The sequence below is a fragment of the Necator americanus genome, chromosome III (assembly GCF_031761385.1).
Source record: "Necator americanus strain Aroian chromosome III, whole genome shotgun sequence".
Classification (NCBI taxonomy): Eukaryota; Metazoa; Nematoda; class Chromadorea; order Rhabditida; family Ancylostomatidae; genus Necator; species Necator americanus.
In genome coordinates, this window is record NC_087373.1 from 15012561 (window position 1) to 15032535 (window position 19975).

The 19975-nt window shown below is 42.5% G+C and overlaps 5 protein-coding genes across 8 annotated transcripts in view; 4 read left to right on the forward strand and 1 right to left on the reverse strand.

The window, feature by feature from the left end:
- Positions 1-495: 495 nt before the first annotated feature.
- RB195_009634 (uncharacterized protein) lies at positions 496-1413 on the forward strand (the record flags this gene model as incomplete). Its single annotated transcript, XM_064190273.1, has 1 exon — positions 496-1413. One exon carries the CDS (start codon positions 496-498, stop codon positions 1411-1413), a length of 918 nt encoding a protein of 305 aa, XP_064047856.1.
- Positions 1414-1889: 476 nt separating this feature from the next.
- Positions 1890-6950, forward strand: RB195_009635 (uncharacterized protein; the record flags this gene model as incomplete). Of its 2 annotated transcripts, XM_064190275.1 has the most annotated exons (4): positions 1890-2071; positions 2254-2494; positions 6111-6415; positions 6830-6950. In XM_064190275.1, 4 exons carry the CDS (start codon positions 1890-1892, stop codon positions 6948-6950), a joined length of 849 nt encoding a protein of 282 aa, XP_064047857.1. The 2 variants fall into 2 exon arrangements, with proteins under 2 accessions (XP_064047857.1, XP_064047858.1); XM_064190274.1 differs by lacking the exons at positions 1890-2071; positions 2254-2494; positions 6830-6950 and having other exon boundaries at positions 6147-6431.
- Positions 6947-9744, forward strand: RB195_009636 (uncharacterized protein; the record flags this gene model as incomplete). 2 transcript variants are annotated; one of them, XM_064190277.1, is made up of 6 exons in its annotated part: positions 6998-7394; positions 7778-8112; positions 8160-8512; positions 9055-9089; positions 9608-9655; positions 9713-9744. In XM_064190277.1, 6 exons carry the CDS (start codon positions 6998-7000, stop codon positions 9742-9744), a joined length of 1200 nt encoding a protein of 399 aa, XP_064047860.1. The 2 variants fall into 2 exon arrangements, with proteins under 2 accessions (XP_064047859.1, XP_064047860.1); XM_064190276.1 differs by lacking the exons at positions 7778-8112; positions 8160-8512; positions 9055-9089; positions 9608-9655; positions 9713-9744 and having other exon boundaries at positions 6947-7501.
- Positions 7819-8136, forward strand: RB195_009637 (uncharacterized protein; the record flags this gene model as incomplete). The annotated part of the gene is made up of 1 exon (XM_064190278.1): positions 7819-8136. The coding sequence occupies one exon, from the start codon at positions 7819-7821 to the stop codon at positions 8134-8136; it is 318 nt and encodes a 105-aa protein (XP_064047861.1).
- A 281-nt stretch (positions 9745-10025) lies between the features above and the next one.
- The window catches only part of RB195_009638 (uncharacterized protein), a gene marked incomplete at both ends in the record, with an annotated part of 31356 nt that continues 21406 nt past the window's right edge, over positions 10026-19975 (reverse strand). The window contains 26 exons of one of the 2 annotated variants that reach the window (XM_064190280.1): positions 10026-10056; positions 10117-10178; positions 10226-10299; positions 10358-10600; positions 10697-10876; positions 11460-11702; positions 11772-11951; positions 12009-12251; positions 12313-12492; positions 12566-12805; positions 13148-13327; positions 13389-13631; positions 13689-13871; positions 13943-14182; positions 14556-14735; positions 14814-15056; positions 15310-15489; positions 15574-15816; positions 16155-16334; positions 16922-17164; positions 17925-18104; positions 18180-18419; positions 18635-18814; positions 18911-19153; positions 19233-19412; positions 19680-19919. In XM_064190280.1, the coding sequence (XP_064047862.1) occupies positions 10026-10056; positions 10117-10178; positions 10226-10299; positions 10358-10600; positions 10697-10876; positions 11460-11702; positions 11772-11951; positions 12009-12251; positions 12313-12492; positions 12566-12805; positions 13148-13327; positions 13389-13631; positions 13689-13871; positions 13943-14182; positions 14556-14735; positions 14814-15056; positions 15310-15489; positions 15574-15816; positions 16155-16334; positions 16922-17164; positions 17925-18104; positions 18180-18419; positions 18635-18814; positions 18911-19153; positions 19233-19412; positions 19680-19919 (5054 nt within the window). Of the gene's footprint in view, positions 10057-10116; positions 10300-10357; positions 10601-10696; positions 10877-11459; positions 11703-11771; positions 11952-12008; positions 12252-12312; positions 12493-12565; positions 12806-13147; positions 13328-13388; positions 13632-13688; positions 13872-13942; positions 14183-14555; positions 14736-14813; positions 15057-15309; positions 15490-15573; positions 15817-16154; positions 16335-16921; positions 17165-17924; positions 18105-18179; positions 18420-18634; positions 18815-18910; positions 19154-19232; positions 19413-19679; positions 19920-19975 lie in introns of those variants that run through there. The other variant, XM_064190279.1, reaches the window with a different exon arrangement.

Below are 19975 nucleotides of genomic sequence, written 5' to 3' on the forward strand. Positions count from 1 at the left end.
TGTAAGTCAGCGTTGATAAAATGCAGCAAAGAATTAACTTGCTTCAGTTTTCTAATAATTATTTCACTGAATCCGTTTTGAAATTCTTTACTATGAACTATATTTTCCCTACCATGTCTCCGATGCGTTGAACTCTTTGTTAAAAGCAAGTGACATCTGCATGCGGAGAGTGGGGTCTATCAAATATGCGAAGACATATTAGTTCCAAAACTGTTAGGATGTGTTGATGCGCTTGCATCAGGGTCGAGCGTGCGATGGGATTTTCTCATCGGGGGTTGTAATGGGAGGAAATTGTAAATGAAGGGGGTCCTAAGGGAGTGCGCGGACAGTAGTGATTGTAGCATAGCATGATAACCAGGACAAAATATTACGTATTAGATAGAATTGTGTACATTATAAAATGTTTCAATAAATAATATTAAGTTCATCGTTCCGAACTTCATCGCCAAAAAACGACTTCACCAAACGTGCGGACTGATGAAGGGAAGCCAGCAAATGAAAGGAATCGAGCAACTACTACTCCGAACAGCACTGAAGACAAAACAAGACCGATTGTATTCCATGCTATTAAAATGTGCTTGTAAAGAAGAGTGTTGTAAACGATTTGTGCCTGGTAAGCTTTGGAGGAGAATCGAGGGTGAGTCAAGAGTCATTTGTGATAATATTCGCTCTAATGCCAAGTCTAGGCTACAAGGGAAGTTCAGTAGGTTATTGCATCGGGAACTGAATCAAAAACAGCCTATAAGAGTAGTAGCAGACCCTGGTAGTGTTAGCCGTAGTGATATTTCCGAAAATGCAAAATTACCGCCTCGTGTTTCGGTCATAGGCAGTGTATCTCTTTCTAATAATGCGCTCTCAGTTCTGGATATGGGCCCAAGTTTGTCACCTGTTCAATCGATAGGGCCCAGGGTAGTACGAAAGATAGTGGGCAGCCTACAATACGTACATGACCGTCTGCGATATAGAGCAAAGATCGGAGAGGAGGAAACGGGTAGAGGAAGTAATATTAATGCGAATTTCCCTGTGGTACCGTTCCCCGCAATGATATTCAAACCACAGGATCCCCATCCTCGAGTGGATGCCAAGTTTCGTTTGTTCACCACATCAGTTTTCTCGACTCTCAAATGTTTTTCAAGAAAACATCCTATTTCTGATCTCACGCCAATGCAACGCTCTGGCCTACGTGAGATACGCGAACTCTCAACACGTGGCGAGATAAAGGTCACAATCAGCGATAAGGGAGGAGAGTTTGTGGTCATATCACGTGAACTAGACATGACCATCACTCGAAAACATCTGGATGACGCTACACTCTACCACTCTTCGTCATATGAAGAGTTCATAAAACAGAGTCGCCGTCTCAATAGAGTTTGGGTACAGATTGAAAGGCTGCGGGGTTACATAAAACAATGATCACAAAGCTGAAATACGAACTTCCTACTTGCCCAGTTTTATACCTGCTAATAAAAACACACAAACTCTCTTCCTTTGCTTTCCTTTCAGAAGACCCGTATGTATTCAAAGTACGCCCTATCATTAGCAACGTAGGTGGCCCCACGGACGGAATATCTTGGCTTTTGAAAGCTATACTTGCATCATTGCTCAAGTATGTTCCCGCGCATCTATCCAACACCATGTTCTTTGAGCAGCTTAAAAGAGCGCGTTCAGAGAAAGAATGTGTCATCGAATCTTTTCATGTCACATCGCTTTATACAAACGTTTCCAACGGCGCTGCAATGCAAGCTGTGTTCGAGCTACTCGAACATCGGGACACCTTAGACTTGCACGGGTTTTCCATAAGGCAAATTATGAAGCTCTTGGGTGAATGCTTAAAGTGCTCCATTTTTCGTTGGGCCGGCAGCTACTATAAACAGGTCAGGGGAGTGGCCATGGGACAAAGACTAGCTCCCACACTAGCCATTGCATTCATATCCAAAATAGAACAACCCATTCTGGAACGGAAACCTTTCCTGTATTGCCGTCATATTGATGACTGTTGCATTATATGCCCCACTCAAGACGAGATGGACACTTGTTTCGAGCTTCTAAACCAACAGTCCCCTTACACACGGTTCACAAGGGAGAAACCCAAAGAAAATTGGCTGTCCTTCCTCAATGTAGAAATACAGTGGTCCAATGGTGAATGGAAGAGACACGATGGTTCCGGAAACCTAGCAACAAAAACATTTTAGTTCATTGTCTTTCCGCTCACCCTTGGAAAACTAAGAAATCTGTGGTCAAAAACATGTTTAGGACAGCCGTAAGGGTGACATCAGATGTCCAGGAGCGGATCGATGCGATCAACCTAGCGCAACGCATCGCGAATTCTAACGGTTACATTGGTAATATAGCACGTAGGCCAGATCTTGGTGCGCAGCGAGAATATGCCACACTGGTTGAGTCGAATAAGATCAATTTCTGCCTGCCCTTCATAACCGACGACCTGAGTAAAGCTATACGGGCTAGTCTGGTGAAATGCGGTCTCGAGGACCAAGTGAGAGTTGTGAAAATACCTCCAACAAATCTCAAAAAAAAAAAAAACAACTAGTTCGAAACAGAATGTACGACCGCTTCTGTCTCACTCCAGACTGTGTAATATGCCCATTCGGGAAGGAAGGGGACTGCATGGTTTCTGGTGTAGTCTATCTAATTTCGTGCAAAACATGTGGGGACCAATACATTGGCGAAACAGACGAATTGATGCGACCCCTTTGTGTTCGCATCAAAGAACATCTAAGGGGATGAAACAATCGAATGCAGCAACTCCCTTCGGAGTTCACCGCAGACAATGTCATGAAAACATTCCTTTCTGCATAGCTGTCCAATCGTACGAACCCGAAGTTATAGCTCGCAGAACTTTAGAAGCGTTTTGGATAAATGCAAAAGGTCCAAAAATGAATAGAAAGGAAGAGTGCTTAGTCGTGACCAACGAGCTGGCTCTGTATCAAGACCTTTGCGGGTTTGATCTACGGGGTCATATGTGGGTCGTATCCTAATTAGTATCAGCGGAGCGATTGCACCACGCGGATATCCGCTAACATCACGGCAACGCGGCTACTGAGGTAGGCACAACGATTTGGGCTTTTTCGGTTTTCGTTTCCGGATGTAATATCCTAGGGAATGATGACTTGTTCTGGATGAGGCATTTGAGAGGATATATTGCAAATGTTCTTACTTTCCAGGCTCTGACGAAGGCGACAACGCCGAAACGTTAGCCGCAATAAATTTTGTTAACAATCTTGGCTGCTGCTTAAATTCGACTATCAACAATATTAAGCTATTACATAAATTACACTTTTTTCTTCAGTTTCAGACGTAAGACACTATGTAAACACCAAAATTTTCAAAATGTACAACGTGTTGACAATGTAACATCGTAGATTCGAATCCCGGCTGAATCAAACTTTTGCTGAAGAGTTAGGAACTTGAAGCCACCTCTAAAAAAAAATAAGAATTTAATTTTACGTTACATTTTAATAAACTTTAGTTTACAGCACTTTAAAAGTGGGTTTAATTCAGAAGTAGAACTAAATTACCAAGAAAGCTCAGATTCTCTGCACATTACTAGATCTAGATTGCGAATAAATTCGTGACAAGAGGACCAAAGGCATTTTTCGTGGTTTCGAACCTGAGTCGTCCAGTTGTCGTATTGCAGGAACAAAATGTTGACTTTTTCGTTTTTTACTCGTCGTTCTTATCTAATTCGACGTATGCACCTGACTATTCTCTTTTTTTTGTCATATCATGTACTTTAATCAGTATTTTAAGATATTTAGTGGATTTAGAAAAACATAGAATGGAATAAACATAAAGATATTTCAATACTAGTACTTCAAAAACATTTCAGCAAATTTGCTTCTTCTGCTACTCGGCGTTCCTTCGCTTCTGTCTGCTACCGATTCTCTCATTTGCGTTGTTCCTCGGCTATTTTCGACTTTCTTTTGAAACACACGAAATTTCTAATATATTGGATTGCCAGCAGCCGAGAACTGTAACAGGAACGTTGGAGGAGAAGGGTGAAAAAAAGGGGAGGAGGGGGGAGGAGCGTCCGTAGTTGAGAGGGTCGTGTCCCATCACCTCGAGCTGGGGTGACGGGTGTAGACAATCAATAATAAAATTAGGGCAGTTCAAATGACACGTAGACAACTGCTATGGCGACAATCAGATGTCTGTTTTAATGAGGTTCGGGTTTATCAGTCTCCATCTCATTCGCACTCTTCCTCGAAGGCGTTTGTCATCTTTTGCGAACCACTCTTGGTACTCTTGGAATACTTTCCGTACATCTATTCTCTATCAATTCTTCTTATAATGTGATCAGCTCATCTGTGCTTTGCTTTCGATATATATTCCGCTGGGTTGCCAAGACGGGACATTTTTCTTAAATCAGAGCAGCGAACACCAGCTAGATATTGTGTGCGCCGAACAAACCTTATAAAGCATATTTCAAGCATTTTGAGGGTAGTAAGCAGTTTCTCAGACGTGGCAGCAGTGTCTGTCCAAGCCTCCTCTGCGTGACAGAGCGCTGAAAGTCGGGTCGTACAGATGGGGACACATGTCTTAGTGTATAAGTTGGTCCGTAGCTTCTCTGACGATGCAAACGTTGCCCACGCTGCTGTCATCCTTCCATTTTGTTCTTTTGTGACAAAGTTTCCACGATTTGAGAGCCTTCAGGTTGTACTCCTCCGTCCTTGCAGAAAAAGTTCTTCGTTAACTGTATCCTCTCTCTTTTTATTCACAGTATGCTTTTTTCTCGGCTTCATTTAAATCTTTGAGTGTCTCTGCATCATTGGCACTTCTCGACAAAAGAACGATGTCTTCCGTAAGGTTTGAGAGGAACCTTCTATTAACACCATTGCCTCTTTCTTCCCAACCACTTGATTTCATTATCCATTAAAATGCAGTCGTGAACAGCTTCGAGATGGTAATATTGCCTGGTCGTACCCCCTTTCCAGTTGATAGGGTGAGGTGCAGTGGAAAACCCGCATCATAGAGGTGCATCGGCAGTAGCAATTGGCTGAAACCCTCATCTGACGGTGTCGATGACGCGCCAATCAACTCGTCAATCGACCAACGCTAACAGCACTGGATTTATTTCTACACTGTCAAATGCTTTCTCACAGACGAAGATGGTTGAGACAAGGGACAGATTGTATTTCCGGTAAACCTCTGCTCGACATGGTCTGGATGTGCTGGTTTGACAACTGAAACTCTGAAGGAATCCAGCTAGTTCTTAGGGGTTAGGTTTCATTCAGCATCCTAAACATGTGCATGAGGATGATCTTGGTGAAAACTTCGTATAGGGCGGTCGGTAACCATATCGAACGGTGGTTTTGATTTTGCCGGTGACTTTTCCTGTAGATATGGTCTTCCACCACAGATCTTCCTCATTAGAGGGATCACAGCAGGTTAGTACCGAGGCTACGTGGCGCTTCCCCGCGTGGCGGATAGGGAGCTAATCGCGAAACAGAAGCGACCTTGTGCTTGCCCAGAGACGCGGGTGGATTCAGGGGACGGACTCCCTGTTTCTGCTGAGTCAGGACTGACTCATGACACCTGTGTCCCGCACGTCGGTCCGGCCAAAAGCTTGCAATCAAGTGACTGGGAGGTGCAAAGGAAACGGTTTGGAGTCGCCTGCAACAAATAAGCTCCACATGTCCACTCCGGGAGAATGGAAGTTCTCCCAAAAACTCATGGGACTAGAGGCTTGCAACCTGCCCATGGGTTTTAAACTTTTTTTTTGCATGTCACAGTAATAGAAAAAAAAGAAAAAATAGAGCAACAGAAATTCCGTATTTCGTGATTCCGGAGGAAAGCCTGGCACGGTAGCGCCAGGAAGGACGGGTTGCAGGAGTCATATAGGCTACCGAAAAAGGACTAGGATGACGATCTGTACTTATAACGCACGTACGCTTGCATCGGAGATCTGATGATGCAAGCCAAGATAATTAAGTACGACGTCATCGGACTGACCGAGACGAGACGACGTCACCCTCTCAATGCCGTATATGAAAGTGGAAAATAACTGTTCTTAGGAACATGCGACAGTAGAGGTGTTGATGGAGTTGGCGTCCTCGTCAACACGAGTATGACAAAGAACATCGACTCTTTAGAACAAATTACGACCCGAATCGGACGCAGGTGAGAAGATGTGGCCCACACCAGCTTTGACAATCTTCGTCGCTTACGCTCCAAGCTGCGAAGAAGATGAAGTTAAAGCTTTCTATATGGACCTGGAGAAGTTCTACCGAGAAGATCATGCCTTCTACAACGTCGTAATTGGCGATTTCAACGGCAAAGTTGGCCCAAGAAGAACGGCTGAGGAACTTCACATCGGGACCAACGGCCTACAATGGAGTGAACAGGGGGAGAGGCACTCCGAGTTCATCATCCTCTCTACGCTGGACGCAGGAGTCCGGTGGAGGGTACCGTAATGAAATAGACCCATTATCGTCAACAAAAGGTTCTGCTTGACGGATGTCGCTGTTGTACCAAAGTTCTATACGGGATCGGACCATCACCTCCTCCGAGAAAGATTTTCCTTCACAAGGAGAGCAGAGGAAGCCGCCAAGTTCAGAGAGAGAAATCCCAGAACTACCATCAACTGGGATCTCTTCGCTACGCTAGCCGGCTTTTGGGAAGATTCCGCAATGGAGAACGAGAAATATGACCGGCTCGTTGAACACCTTCACGACTGCGCGACAAAAGGCTGGGAGTTTCAAAACCACTAAGAGACGTTTGTCCTTTGAAACTCTTGAGCTGATACGTCAGCGTGGAGCAGCACGAGCCGCAGGGAACCAAGAACTCACGTCCGTGCTCGCAATGTTTGCAGAGAGGCGATAAAGGAAGACCTTAAAGAGAGAAGAGCAGAAGTACTGGCTGAAGCTGAGCAGAGGCGGGAAACAGCATCCGCTATGCCCGTCGAGACTTCGCCAATCGCAAGACGAGGATGACTGCTCTCCGGAACCCGAAGGGAACAACCATTGCATCGAGAAGGGGGATGGAGAAAGCCATCTACGACTTCTACTCTGATTTCTTCGACAACCATGTCCATTTGCCTCCAGGGGTTCTCCCGTCCGAAATACGACATGCTGTCATGTCGGTGAGAAATCATAAGGCACCCCCTCCCGACAGAATAAGACCAGAACAACTGAAGAACCTCCCGCCAGTACTCATCAACACCCTGGCGGGCTCTTCACACGTTACCCTGTTACCACGCAAGGTTCCTAAACAGTGGAAAACCAGCAAGACCGTGTTGTGGTATAAAAAGGGAGATTCACTTGACATTGGCAACTATCGCCCAATCTGTTTACTGTCCGTCATCTACAAGCTCTTTACAAGAGTGATCCTTAATAGAATTGAAAAAGTCTTGAAGGACAGTCATGCGAGCAAGCAGGGTTTCGAAAAGGATTCAGCACGATTGACCACATTAACTTTGTTTCGAAACTCATCGAGGTATCACGAGAGTACAAGATGCCGCTCTGTCTCACCTTCATCGACTTGAAGAAGGCCTTCGACTCAGTTGAGACGAAAGCCTTGGACAACCATGGCGCCCCTACTTAGTTACTGTAAAACTCTCGAAGTACATAAAGGTACTTCGAGAGTTCTACAGTAACTTCACGACCAAAATTTTGCCATTCTACAAGAATATCATCATTGACGTGAAAGGGGGGGGGGGGGGCAGGGTGATAGAATCCTACCCAAAATATTCACAGCCACTCTCGAGAAAGTTGGAATGGGACGACATCTTTGCTGATGACATCGTACTGATAACATCTAGCATCAGCCAAGCGGAACGTTCAGCTGAATCAACAAAAGACGATGTTCATGCGCAACGAATGGGTCTCGGATGCTCCATTCACGCTCAACGGAACGAGCATATCCGATTGCACCAGCTACGTTTATCTGAGTCGGGAATTGAACATGATGAACGACCGGACCCTTGAGCTTTGCAAGAGGAGACGAGCAGCTTGGGGAGCGTATAAAAGCATTGAGGATGTAGCGAAGAAGACAAGGCAGACCCGGATTCGTGCTCACCTCTTCAACACAACCGTACTTCCTGCTTTGACCTATGCTTCGAAAACCTGGGCAGTTCGCAAAGAGGAAGAAAACGCGGTGAACGCGCAATTGAGAGACTGATGCTAGGAGTATCCCGTTTCAAGCAAGTGAGGGACGGAATTCGGAGTTCTCTCCTACGTCAGCGATCGAAGATTAGGGACTCCGCTGCGTTTGCCAAGGAAAGTAAATTAAGCTGGGCCGGACACGTGATGCGCTTTAATGATAACCGTTGGACCACAGCCGTGAGCGACTGGGTTCCCCGCGATATTAAGCGCACTGCAGGAAGACAGCCGACCCGATGGTTAGATTTTTTCACGAAATCCTTCAAGGAAAATTATGATGCTTTTCGTGTCCCACGCGATAGGAGGAACCACTCGACGACTCTGCCACGCGATCGGGACAAATGGAGGAATTACTGGCGCCCGCTCGACCATTTCGAAGATCAACGGGAGTCAAGGTAATCAAGGTGATGATCTTCCACTAATCTAGGGTTTTTTAACCTGGATATGGGACGTCATGTGCTCAGCAAGGATCACATGATGCAGATGAGCATCAGCCTGAAGAAAGTCTGCCGATATAGAATCAAACCCGAGGGCTGAGCCAGGTTTCATGCTCTTGATAGCGACTCGTACTTTTGAAGGGAGAATCCCCCGTGCGACTTATCTAGTAGAAGTGGTCGGAGTTGTGGAGTTGACTAACAAAAAAGGTTTGAATACAAACCTTTTCGTGATGATTCCCATCTCACGACGAGAAGAGGGGCGTATTTCGTCTGCGTTAAGCAAGGCTGTCAGCGGAATATTATGTTTGCTGAGATCCCTGGACTCCTTTCTAATTGTTCTTCTTTGTTCTGCTTTCAGGATTTTCTTTTGTCTGTACTTCGAAGGGTCCTCCTGAAAAGCTTTTCTGCAGCTGGCGTTTGCCAGCAACCACTCAATGTGTGATGCATTCGGATGCAGCCTCAAATTCCATTTTCTTCCTATGATTACTTGGTGATCTTAGGACTTCCATAGAAGTTCGTCGTGCGCGGCTTCGAGGCGAGTTGAGTTTGAACGTCAACTAGATACCACCTCCGATTGATGAGTTGGCGCAGTTGGGCAGTTTTCACGTCTAACAATGATGATCTTGTTTTATGAGAAGCGAACTCTTCCACTGCTACTCATCAACTCAGCAGGTGATGAATAGGACGAATTCAATGAGGAGCTGTAGGATATTCGCAACGAAAAGTCCTTCTACATATTCAATCTCAAAGACGTGAAAGCAAAACTTGGAGAGACCACACAAGAGGAACACAGGTCCCCATAACGATGAAAGGGACAACAGCCTTGCAAGACAATTGCCGTTTCCATTCCGGTCCCCTAATCAAAACTTTTCCGACCCTTTATTCCTCTTGGGTGGACTCTCCTCTCTTTGCTTTCACGTTTCCAACACGAAATATGTAGGACTTCTGGTTGCGGAGTACATCGTACAGCTCATCATAATACGCGTCTTGTTCCTATTTCAATCCATCATCAGGAGAAGTTTAGTAGCAGCGTATCATGCCTATGGATTTTAGGCGCAGAGAGAGAAGAGGAAGAAGAGCAAGACGATATGGCAAGATTAGGTAAGGATCGACGAGAAGGACGAGAAGCCGGCGCAGAACAAAACCAACGCCATTTAGATTTCGCGACGGGATCTGCTCTCTACAAATGACGACTGTGCGGTTATTCGTCTAGTTGTTTCGTAGTAGTTCTTTTCTTCTGTTCTTGTTCTATTTTTTATGTTAATTAAACAAGTAGCAACAAAGTTGTAGAAGTCAGAATTATTTTATTTTGTAAAGGGATTCTCTATCGAATGATATATAACATTTTAGAAACACTTTCTGTTTCTGTGTATTTATTACTTTAAAGAAACGAATTGACACACATTGATTCTCGTGCACAAAAACAAAGTGTGCAAAAGTATTTTTATTTTTTTTTATGCTCAAGAGTAGTCTACAAAGGGTCTTCTTCATGCTTTTGTTTCCTGAAAAATGCAAAAGAAACGCCATGGGAGGGTAGATAGCATGAGAGTATTGAAAATTACATTACGGTTGCCTCCTGATAATGCATTTTGGACAAAGCCTCTTGAGCTCCATTATTGATCTCCTTGAGAGGTTTGGATTTCCCCGCACTTCCAGCGTTCTAGTTCCTACACGATAAAGCAGCGTCTTCGATATCGAGACGTCAGTGAGAAGAGGATTTCCAACGATCCTGATCGCTGGCACACCTGAAAGACTTCATTTTCCTGTCAAACATAAGAGATGTGATGAAGTGGGAAAACCAACCAGGTTTGCAGGATTTGAGTTCTCTGAGGTAAGGACACTTGAAAGATTTGAACGAAGACGATCGTATCACTATACAAATCTCCATGTAAACTGCTTTTGAGCAGACTGCGTTCATCTCAGCCTCTGATACGGTGTCGCTTGACATCACCAGCATATATCCTTCAGCAGGCTTTACTATTGTCTTTCCTGCACATGCAGCAACCATCTCCGCATCTGTGTACGTCCTTTTGTTGAGTCCGCAACCTGAATCTGCAATCTTAAGCGTACGGACATCGTAAAATACATTCCAGTTAATTTCAACGATAAAATCAGAACAAGTGGTCGTAGATCAGCGATTACCTAGGTTGGCCGTGATTTTGCAATTTTTACACATTCTCTGAAGGCGCTTGATATGAGCGAGCGCCATATGTGGCACTTCACTGATCTCGAGTATGGGTTCATTAGCGGGATATTTAAGGTCTTCGCGAACGTCGAGAGTTTCGAATTGAATATTGCCGACAATCTTGATAGCCGGTCGACCTGAAATAACACTTACTGGAAAGAAATCGGCAGAAGCATTGTCATTATTATTGATACTCGATATATTTATCATATAATACTGATTCTTTCATAGTTGGAGCTGAAGAGTGCCTAATTGTAGTGCTAATGAAATGCAAGATGAAAGCAAGAACGGAGTTGACCTCATCTAACTTCCAGCGATAAGACTCATACAAGGAGTGTTCAAAAGTTCATGGACCTAGTAAAAGATTCTGAGTTCATGAAATCTCCGAACGTTGTCTTGCATTTTTACACAGTGAAGCAACAAACAGCGAGTAGAGATAAATTTGTTATTTATGACTAAGCAAGAAGAAACCGTTGAAGTAATATTTTCAAAGTCAGCAAATGATTCTAATGGTGTTCAGAACTAAGTATTTAAATGGATCCTTTTAAAGTCTTTTAAACCACTTTCTTTGCGCAAATACCTGATTAAAATATATGTGGAACGACAGGTGAAAGATCTGGAATTTTGTTCTTATGCTCACATATAAAACGAAATAACAAAGAGCTACCACAACTTTCGCTATCTTCCACTTTTTACACTAAACTTAGAAACTTAGCTTACCTTTTTGGCATGGAACAAGTTCTCTCAAAAATGGACATCGTAGTCGCTTGAACTGTGAATTGGTGATTTCTATGCAAATTTCCATGTAAATAGCCTTCGAACACAAAGCGTTAAATTCCTCTTCTGTTGTTTCTTTGGACTTAAGAACCAGCATATATCCTTCTGCTGGTCTGATTATAGTTTTTCCTGCACATGCTGCTATTAGTTCCTTATCAGTATAGTGCCTCTTTTCCAAGTCGCACGCTGAAATATTTCAGAGCTTGAATAACTATTTATAATAATTTGAATAACTATAATTATTCTATGACAAACCGAGATTTGCGGTTATGTGGCACAGCGGGCATATCAGTGAGAGTTCTTTAATTTTCTGTAAGGGTAGATGTGGATTTTCTCTAATTTCAAAAATGATGGTTTCTTTCGGGAAGACTAAGGTGTTTGGAATTTCAAGGACAGAGAATTGGAAGTTTCGCACGATTTTGATTGCTGGTTCTCCTGAAATGAATGAAGCTAATGGAAGTATTGAAAATTAGTGTTAGCAACGAGAGCAACCTGGTCGACAAGGTTTCAGTTCTTTCAAATATGGACAACGTAAGCTCTTGAAGTTTGAGTCAATGATTGTAATACAAATTTGCATATGAGTTGCCTTTGAACAGAGAGCATTCATCTCAGCTTCTGTCACAAACTGCGAGGAAAGCGTCAAGAAAAACCCTTCTGCAGGTTTGATTATTTTCTTTCCAGCGCAAGTCCTTACTAGTTCCTTGTCAGTGTATTCACGTGGTTGCAGGACACATTCTGAAAAGGAACTACTAAACCTCAAAACGTACTGAGCTAAGAATGGCTACAAAAACTGCACCTCCTTCAGATCCAAACTTGCAATGTGGACACAATTTCCTATATTTTTCCAAAATATCATCTGGAAGAAGAGGGTTTCCATAAATTTCTAAGATAATTGCACCACGGGGGAAGGTAACGCTCGGCGGAATCTCGAGCACTTGGAAGCGAGGATTGTTTATAATTGTGATGGCAGCGCGCCCTGGAAATGGTGAATATTCAGACAGATTTATGGTGCAATAAAAGACAACTATTGTTTTATCTGTGAATCTGACCTGGTTGACATGACCTTAACTCTCGCAGCTTAGGACATCGGAAACTGCTGTATTGGGATGCTGAGATGACAATGCAGGCTTCCAGGTAAATCGCTTCCGCGCACATTGCATTCATTTCCATTTCAGTCAGATCGTTTGATGTGAACTCGAGTATGTAGCCCGGTGAAGGTCGAACTATATGGTGTTGTTTGCAAGCAGCAGCAAGCTGTTTTGCCGTGAATGGACGCACAAGACCACAATCTAAACGGAGTAGACTATTCTGTAATAAATTACTTTCTAACAAAGTGGCATGCTTGGGAATTTCCCAAGAAATCTTTATCTGCTGATGCAAAAAGTGAGAGGAATTGGCGGAAAACGAATGCTTAGACATTTCTCCACCTTTTGTGTGATTTTGTAAAGCTATATTCGTAATCAGCAATATCGAGGTCTGTTTCATAGTGGCAATTTCCCGTCAGCCGAATCGGTCAGTAACACAATTTGATGTGAATCATCGAAAAATACGCGTTGTGAGGATGGTTAAGCACAGGTATACACCTAACGAAATCCGTGTTCAACATGGAAGAAACATTTTTAAGAACCAACCATAATCGTATGTGATGCGACATCGTGGACAGATTGATTTGAGGATTCTGATGGTATCTGCCGGAAGACTCGGATTTTCTATAATTTCGAAAATGAGTGCACCAGGAGGAAAACGTACGTTGTGAGATATTTCAAAGGTGGAGAAATACAGATTGCTGACGATAGTAATCGCGGGTTTGCCTAAAACAAGCATATCTTAGCAGCAAATTTCAAGTGGAATAGATTTTCGAGCGTCTCTTACCTTCTTCACATGGTTTCAATTCCTTCAGATATGGACATCGCAAGCTCTTGAAATGTGAGTTACTAATGGTGATACAGATTTGCATGGATTTTGCCTTTGAACAAAGAGAATTCATCTCGGATTCTCGTACTTCATCCGATGACACAATGAGGAGGTAACCACTCAAAGGTTTAATCTTCGACTTTCCGGCACAAGTAGAAACAAGTTCCTTATTTAGGTAGTTTCGAGGTTGTAGCACGCAAGCTGCAAAACTTTGGTTACTATGGAAGAGGTGATCTCAGCAAAAGAGAAGTGGCGCACCATCACTTGTTGGGAATCTGCATGCAAGTTGGCAATTTTTCCTGTACAACTCAACTACTTCCCATGGAAGCATTGAATTCCCACCAAGTTCAAGGATTATGCTTCCTCGAGGATACGATATCGACACAGGGATGAAGAACTGTGTGAGGTAAGGGTTATCTATAACTGTGATGGCCACACGACCTAAAGGAAAAACAAGCGCAATGATTAAAATGATTAAAACTCGCACAAATTTAGATTCTACTAAATTTCACCTGGTGCACAGGGTATCAGCTCTCGCAGAACCGGGCACTCAAATCTCTTGTAATTGGATTCCGAGATGGTAATACAGATTTCCATGTAAGCTGCTTTAGCGCATAACGCATTCATTTGTGCCTCGCTTACATCCTTAGAGAAGATTTCTATTATGAGTGGCTTTGATGGCTTTATGAGCACTTTGTTAGCGCAAGCAGCAACGAGATCCATTATTGTGAACGGTTGAGTCAATCCACAATCTGGAATTTTAATTTTTGGAATTCAAGGTGTATTTTTGTTCTCCCATGGAGTCTATCGTGAGTATCTCGCTAGAAACTTTAAATGAAGCATTAAGATACCTTCATTTTTTATTTCTAGAAATGAAAAAACCTCTTTTGCTTCTCACCTTTCTGGAAAATTTGCACTTGCAAAAATGTGAAAGAAGGAACGAAACAGATGCTAATCAACCTGGCTTTACGGTCGTTTGGGATTTAGTTTAATACTTTTGTGTAAAATTCGCAACGATATCCTCCTTTGATTTAACGGATCTATGATTTGTTCGCAACGAAACCTCACAGAACCGCAACTAATATGAATATATGCAGTATTTGTGGGGATATCGTTATAAGAAACCTGTATCCAATGAGATGGTGCAGCCCGGGCACAATTTCCTCAGTGATATAAGTAATTCCTCGGGAAGATGTGGGTTGTCTCTGATTTCGAAGACCAAATCTCCCTCTGGGATCACCAGTAGCGGTGAAAAAACGATGCTTACGAGTTTGAAATTTTCAACGATAGTGAAAGCCCTCTTGCCTGTAAACAACTCGTCAATTTAATACCAGTTTTTCCTTCAAGAGAAGATCAAAGAACTAAATAGATTCGGTTTTGCACCTGGTCGGCAAGCCTTCAGCTCCCTTAGTTCTGGGCATTCTATCCTTTGGAAATTCGATTTCTCAATGATAATACAAGCCTGCATGCGGACGACTTTTGAACAAAAAGCGTTGAACTCTTCAACCGTGAAATCTTTTGAGTCCAAAATGAACTCATTTCCTGGCATTGGAGCAATAATCCGCTTGCCGACGCATGCTCGCATAAGTTCTTCTGTAGTTGGATTGGGTTTGTTCAGACCACATGCTGAAAATGTCACTGTAGCAAAAAGTAGCGAAGGTGCCAAAAGAATGAAGTATTGAAAACCGAAAGTGCTAAAAGCTTAGAAGATGCAGGATGAGATAACAATGGTAGGCTCTAGACTGAACCTAATATTTCTCATTTCCGAAAAATTTGCACTTCCTTTTGCACTTCTCATCGAAATAGTTAGCTCGAAATTCAACTCCGGTGGCATTAAAAGATTTCCACTTGTATTTCAAACTGAAACGAAGAGACACACCATAGTCGCCAGTAACGATGCAGCCTGGGCACCATTGTTGGATCTTCTTGAGATTAACTGGGTCAAACATTGGATTCATCTGGATTTCAACGATCTTCACACCAGTAGGGTACCTAGCTGTCATAGGGATGTCGAGATGTGTAAAGTAGGAATTGTTGACAATCTGGATAGCAGGCTGATCTGAAAACGAGTTAAAATTTCGGATCACATCACGTAATGAAAACAGGAACAAGAGTATTTTCAGTGAATTCACAAGTTGCTTACTTGCTTGACATGGTATGATTTCTTTCAGTTTCGGGCATCTCAAAGTTTTGAAATTAGAGTTTTTGATTTCAATGCAGATATTCGTAACAAGCGCTGTTGAGCACAACGCATTCAACTGGTTTTCAGTGACAAACTGAGATTTGAGAGTGATAACAATTCCTGGGGATGAAATAATGTACTGCTGTCCGGTGCATGCAGCAATAACTTGTGGAACAGTAATCAGTTCGTTGGATAGTCCACACACTGAAAATAATCAGAAATGTTTATCGACATATGTGGATCTATAGAATAAAAGGTTCATGATCAAGTGGAACCTTCGGGTAGTCTTATTTTAACGAATAGTTAGTTCTACGATTGACGCACGTTTCTCTCACATTGTTCCCGTAGTTGTACGTAACTATTACGGGACAATCGCACCAAATTGTTTTGGTTTCGAATTATGGTACAATGCCATTTACAAAATCAAAGGTTTTTAGCAATGTTGCTAAAATATGTCATGGGCACTCGTAATTCAATTTCTTTCCATGATCTCATGAAAATCTCTAATACGGCGGTCGTGAGGTGGTAAACTGCAAACATACCGTAATCAATAGTGATGGGACAATGTGGACACCATGTTTGCAGGTCTTGAACAGTCCTGGGTGGAACTGAAGGGTTCCGTGCAAAATTAACGATTACTGCTCCTTGCGGATATTTTGTTTCCATAGGGATTAAAATGTCTTCCAAGAAAGGGTTGTATTTAATTACAAGAGCAGGTCGGCCTGAAATCTGATATTCATAATCAACACAAATCGTCCATAAAGAAATTTCCCTACCAGACACCTAGCAACGTGATACGTCGGATGCGAGCGCTGGCATACACGGTGCGTCTGCAGCAGCAAGAAAGGGTGTGGCGCCAGCGGCGCATCGATAATTCTTGATCTACACTCCTAACGCTATTTTTTCAGCGGCAGCTACAGCTCCTTTTTTTCTAGGAATTAGCAGCGACCACGCGATACAATTCGTTTCTCTTCATTACATTTATTATAAGAGTTCTATAAGAATTTTTTGAAGCAATGCCTACACTCATATCTGCTTAAAAATCGCAATGCACAGCAATCGCTCCGTAGCTCTAATTCCGGTTTGTTACACATTCGGGATGTGTAGTAGTTATTGGTCGATGTTGGTTCCTTCCTGCTCCGGCAGATCGAGCTGTGCATCTTTCTATAGAAGTACTGTTGACGCAAGTAAAAATACGTATGTATATCTATGTTTCTTTTTCTGAAATGGATTAGACAACAAAGTGTGAATTATTGCGAGCTTAGTGCGATTCTAAGAGAGCCACTTTTGAGTACCTCAGTGAACTCACCTCCTTCGCATGATTTCAATTCCCTTAGATTTGGACATCGGAAACGTTTGAAATTCGAGTTTATGATCTCAATACACACTTCCATGCGGACAACATTTGCGCACATTCGGTTCAGCTCTTCCTCTGTCACCATTTCGGATGTGATCACTAGTGTTACGCCAGGTGGTGGTATAATCACTTTATAGTTTGAACAAGCAGCGACAAGTTCCTTGATTGTGAATCTTTCTTTAGTGATGCCGCACGCTGTAAATATATCTATTCGTTGAAGGAAAATTGCAAAAGTGGATGAAATCCAGTTTTGGGATTTCGAATAATGCGGTAGAAGAGCAAATAGTCGTGAAACACTGCACACTATCACAGTGATGTTATGCGGACAGATTCGGGGAGGCACACTGGTTTGTGAACACATCATGTTTGTTTGGCGCGAAACCATGCAGTCGTTATAATTTAGTCGAGTCGAACTACCGCACTTGCTCGTTTGGACTCGAATTCTCTACACAAAAGAAGAAACCACCAATCCGTTGCTTTCTTTCACGGTAATTCCTTAAAATTCTTTTAAATAATGGATGTTCAGAGAACAGGAACTTTTTTGTTTACAACTACGTAGATTAGGCACTACGTAGGCAGATTTGGTGATAGAAAAATTTGTTGATCGGTTAGATCCTCCCAACCTCGCTTATAATTAATTTTTAAAAGGATTAAAAATAACATTACTATTCTCGAGAATAATTCGTAAAAAATTATAATATAAGCACTCAATAAAACAGATAGGTAATTCGTTATATGATATTTAAAGAAAAGATATTTCAAAATAATTTAATGCAATAAGTCGAAGCTATTACTACTAAGCTGTTACTACTACTTACTATTATGTTGGAGCTCAAAATTGGATGCTCCAGAAAGGATTCTTTGTCTAGTGAGTAGCATTTGTGCTCGACTATAGCGTCTATTCCCGTATACTGTATCGAATCCCCTCTCAATCGAAACGTCCTTAATAACCTACCGTAGTCGAGTTTGATGTTGCAATGGGGACACCATTCGGCGAGTGGCCGAAGAATGTTAGCATCAAGCAGTGGATTCTTTACAATCTCGACGATTTTAACACCGGATGGATATTTCGTAGAGGTAGGGATCACCAAAACAGAGAGACGTGGATTCCCAACAATCTTGATAGCCGGCCTACCTGAAGTAAACACAACAGACAGCAGATAACCTCAACCATTAATATTTTTTTCTTCGTTGGAGTCTAACAGCGGACCTTGCATGCATGGTCTCAATTCCTTTAATTTTGGACATTGGAAACTTCTAAATTGCGAATTAGTGATTTCGATGCAAATCTCCATAAACTCAGCTTCGGAGCAGAGATTGTTTAGTTCATCTTCGGTTGCATCAGTCGCAGTTATAACAACGGCTCTGAGAACGGGCTTCACGAACTTCTTTCCTGCACAAGCGGCAACAACTTCCTTCGTAGTGAATTGAGGTGTCGTTATCCCGCATACTGAAATTAGCCTATTTGTTTTTTTTCTTGAAATCTATCATAAAAGAATAATTCAGTGCATGAAATTTTTGCAACTTTTTTTTTGTTTTAAAGGATTGGTAAAAGCTCGCTGAAAGTGTCTACGCAGTTCGTTGACAAGGATTATCATGAGAATTGCAGGGATGACAATCCGAGCAGCTTTCTAGTACCCAGCACTATTCTTCTTGAAAACAAACCGTAATCTGGCAAGATTGTGCAGTGTGGACACCATGACTTCAGCTTTGTACGAACGTTCGGATTAAGCAGTGGATTTCCTTTAATTTCAACTATCGTCTCCCCTTCTGGATAAGTCGTGGTGGTTGGAATTTCGAGAACTTCGAAGAAAGGATTGTCCACTATCGTTATTGCTGGTTTACCTAAGCATAAAACTTATTGCAGCTGCATGGACATCCAATCACTCAGCATGAAAATCAGTATGACAATAAAAAATACTATACAAATTTGATTAAAACCTTTAAGACAAGGCTTCAGTTCCTTTAAGAAGGGACAACGTAACGCTTTGTACGAGGACAGCCTAATAATGATGCATATCTCCATGTAGGCAGCTTTTGAGCAAATTGCATTCATTTCACTTTCAGTAGCAAACTCTGAGCTCAAAGTCAAATAAAATCCTTTGGCAGGCCGTATTATTGTCTTTCCTGCGCAGGCCTGCACAAGTTGCTTATCTGTGTATTCCGTCGTGGTTAGGCCGCATCCTGAAACCAAATAAAGCCTACTTTATGCCTAGATGCCGCGTCATTCTGCAATAAAAGTCAGCTGTGACCAAGAACAAACCAGTTGCTCCTTCAATTCTACATCCAGGACATCTTCTCTTCATTTCATTCAGCCATTCGGAAGGTACTCGTGGATTTCCATAAATTTCGAATGGCTTCGTGTCGATGGGGAAAATAATAGTCGTTGGGATGTCAACAGTGGACAGCTGCTCGTTATTGACGATTATGAACACGGGTTTCCCTGAGATGGAAATGTTTTTAGGAGAAGATTTTTAGAAGTTCGTTCCATCATTAGGGCATTCGAAAATTGGGAATTTTCCAGCAGAAAATGTTGCACTTTAACGCTTTCTTTTCTTGCTTTTTCAACAAGTACGTAGCCTTATTTCAACCATTATATATAACTGAATGCACTTCCCATACTCAAAAATTCCTTCCAAAGGAGAACCAGTCATGACCGATGTTCCAGGGCAGCAGAAAGGAGATTCCTAATCCCCACCAAAGGACATACCTGGCTGGCAAGACTTGATCTCTTTGAGGTAAGGACATCGTAGGCTCCTGTAGTTTGAGTCCGAAATTTCAACGCACACTTCCATGTAGACTGCTTTGGAGCAGAAAGCGTTGAATTCTTCTTCTGATACTTCACTTGACCTTATCCAAATGGTAACACCTTCAGGTTTGATATACGGTCTTCCTGCGCAAGCTCTGACGAAATCAGTTGCGGTAAAACCTCCAATTCCCAGACCACAAGCTAAATGTTCTTTCTATCGCAGTTGCCTTTTGAAAAAAAAACAAGATTATAGAGTG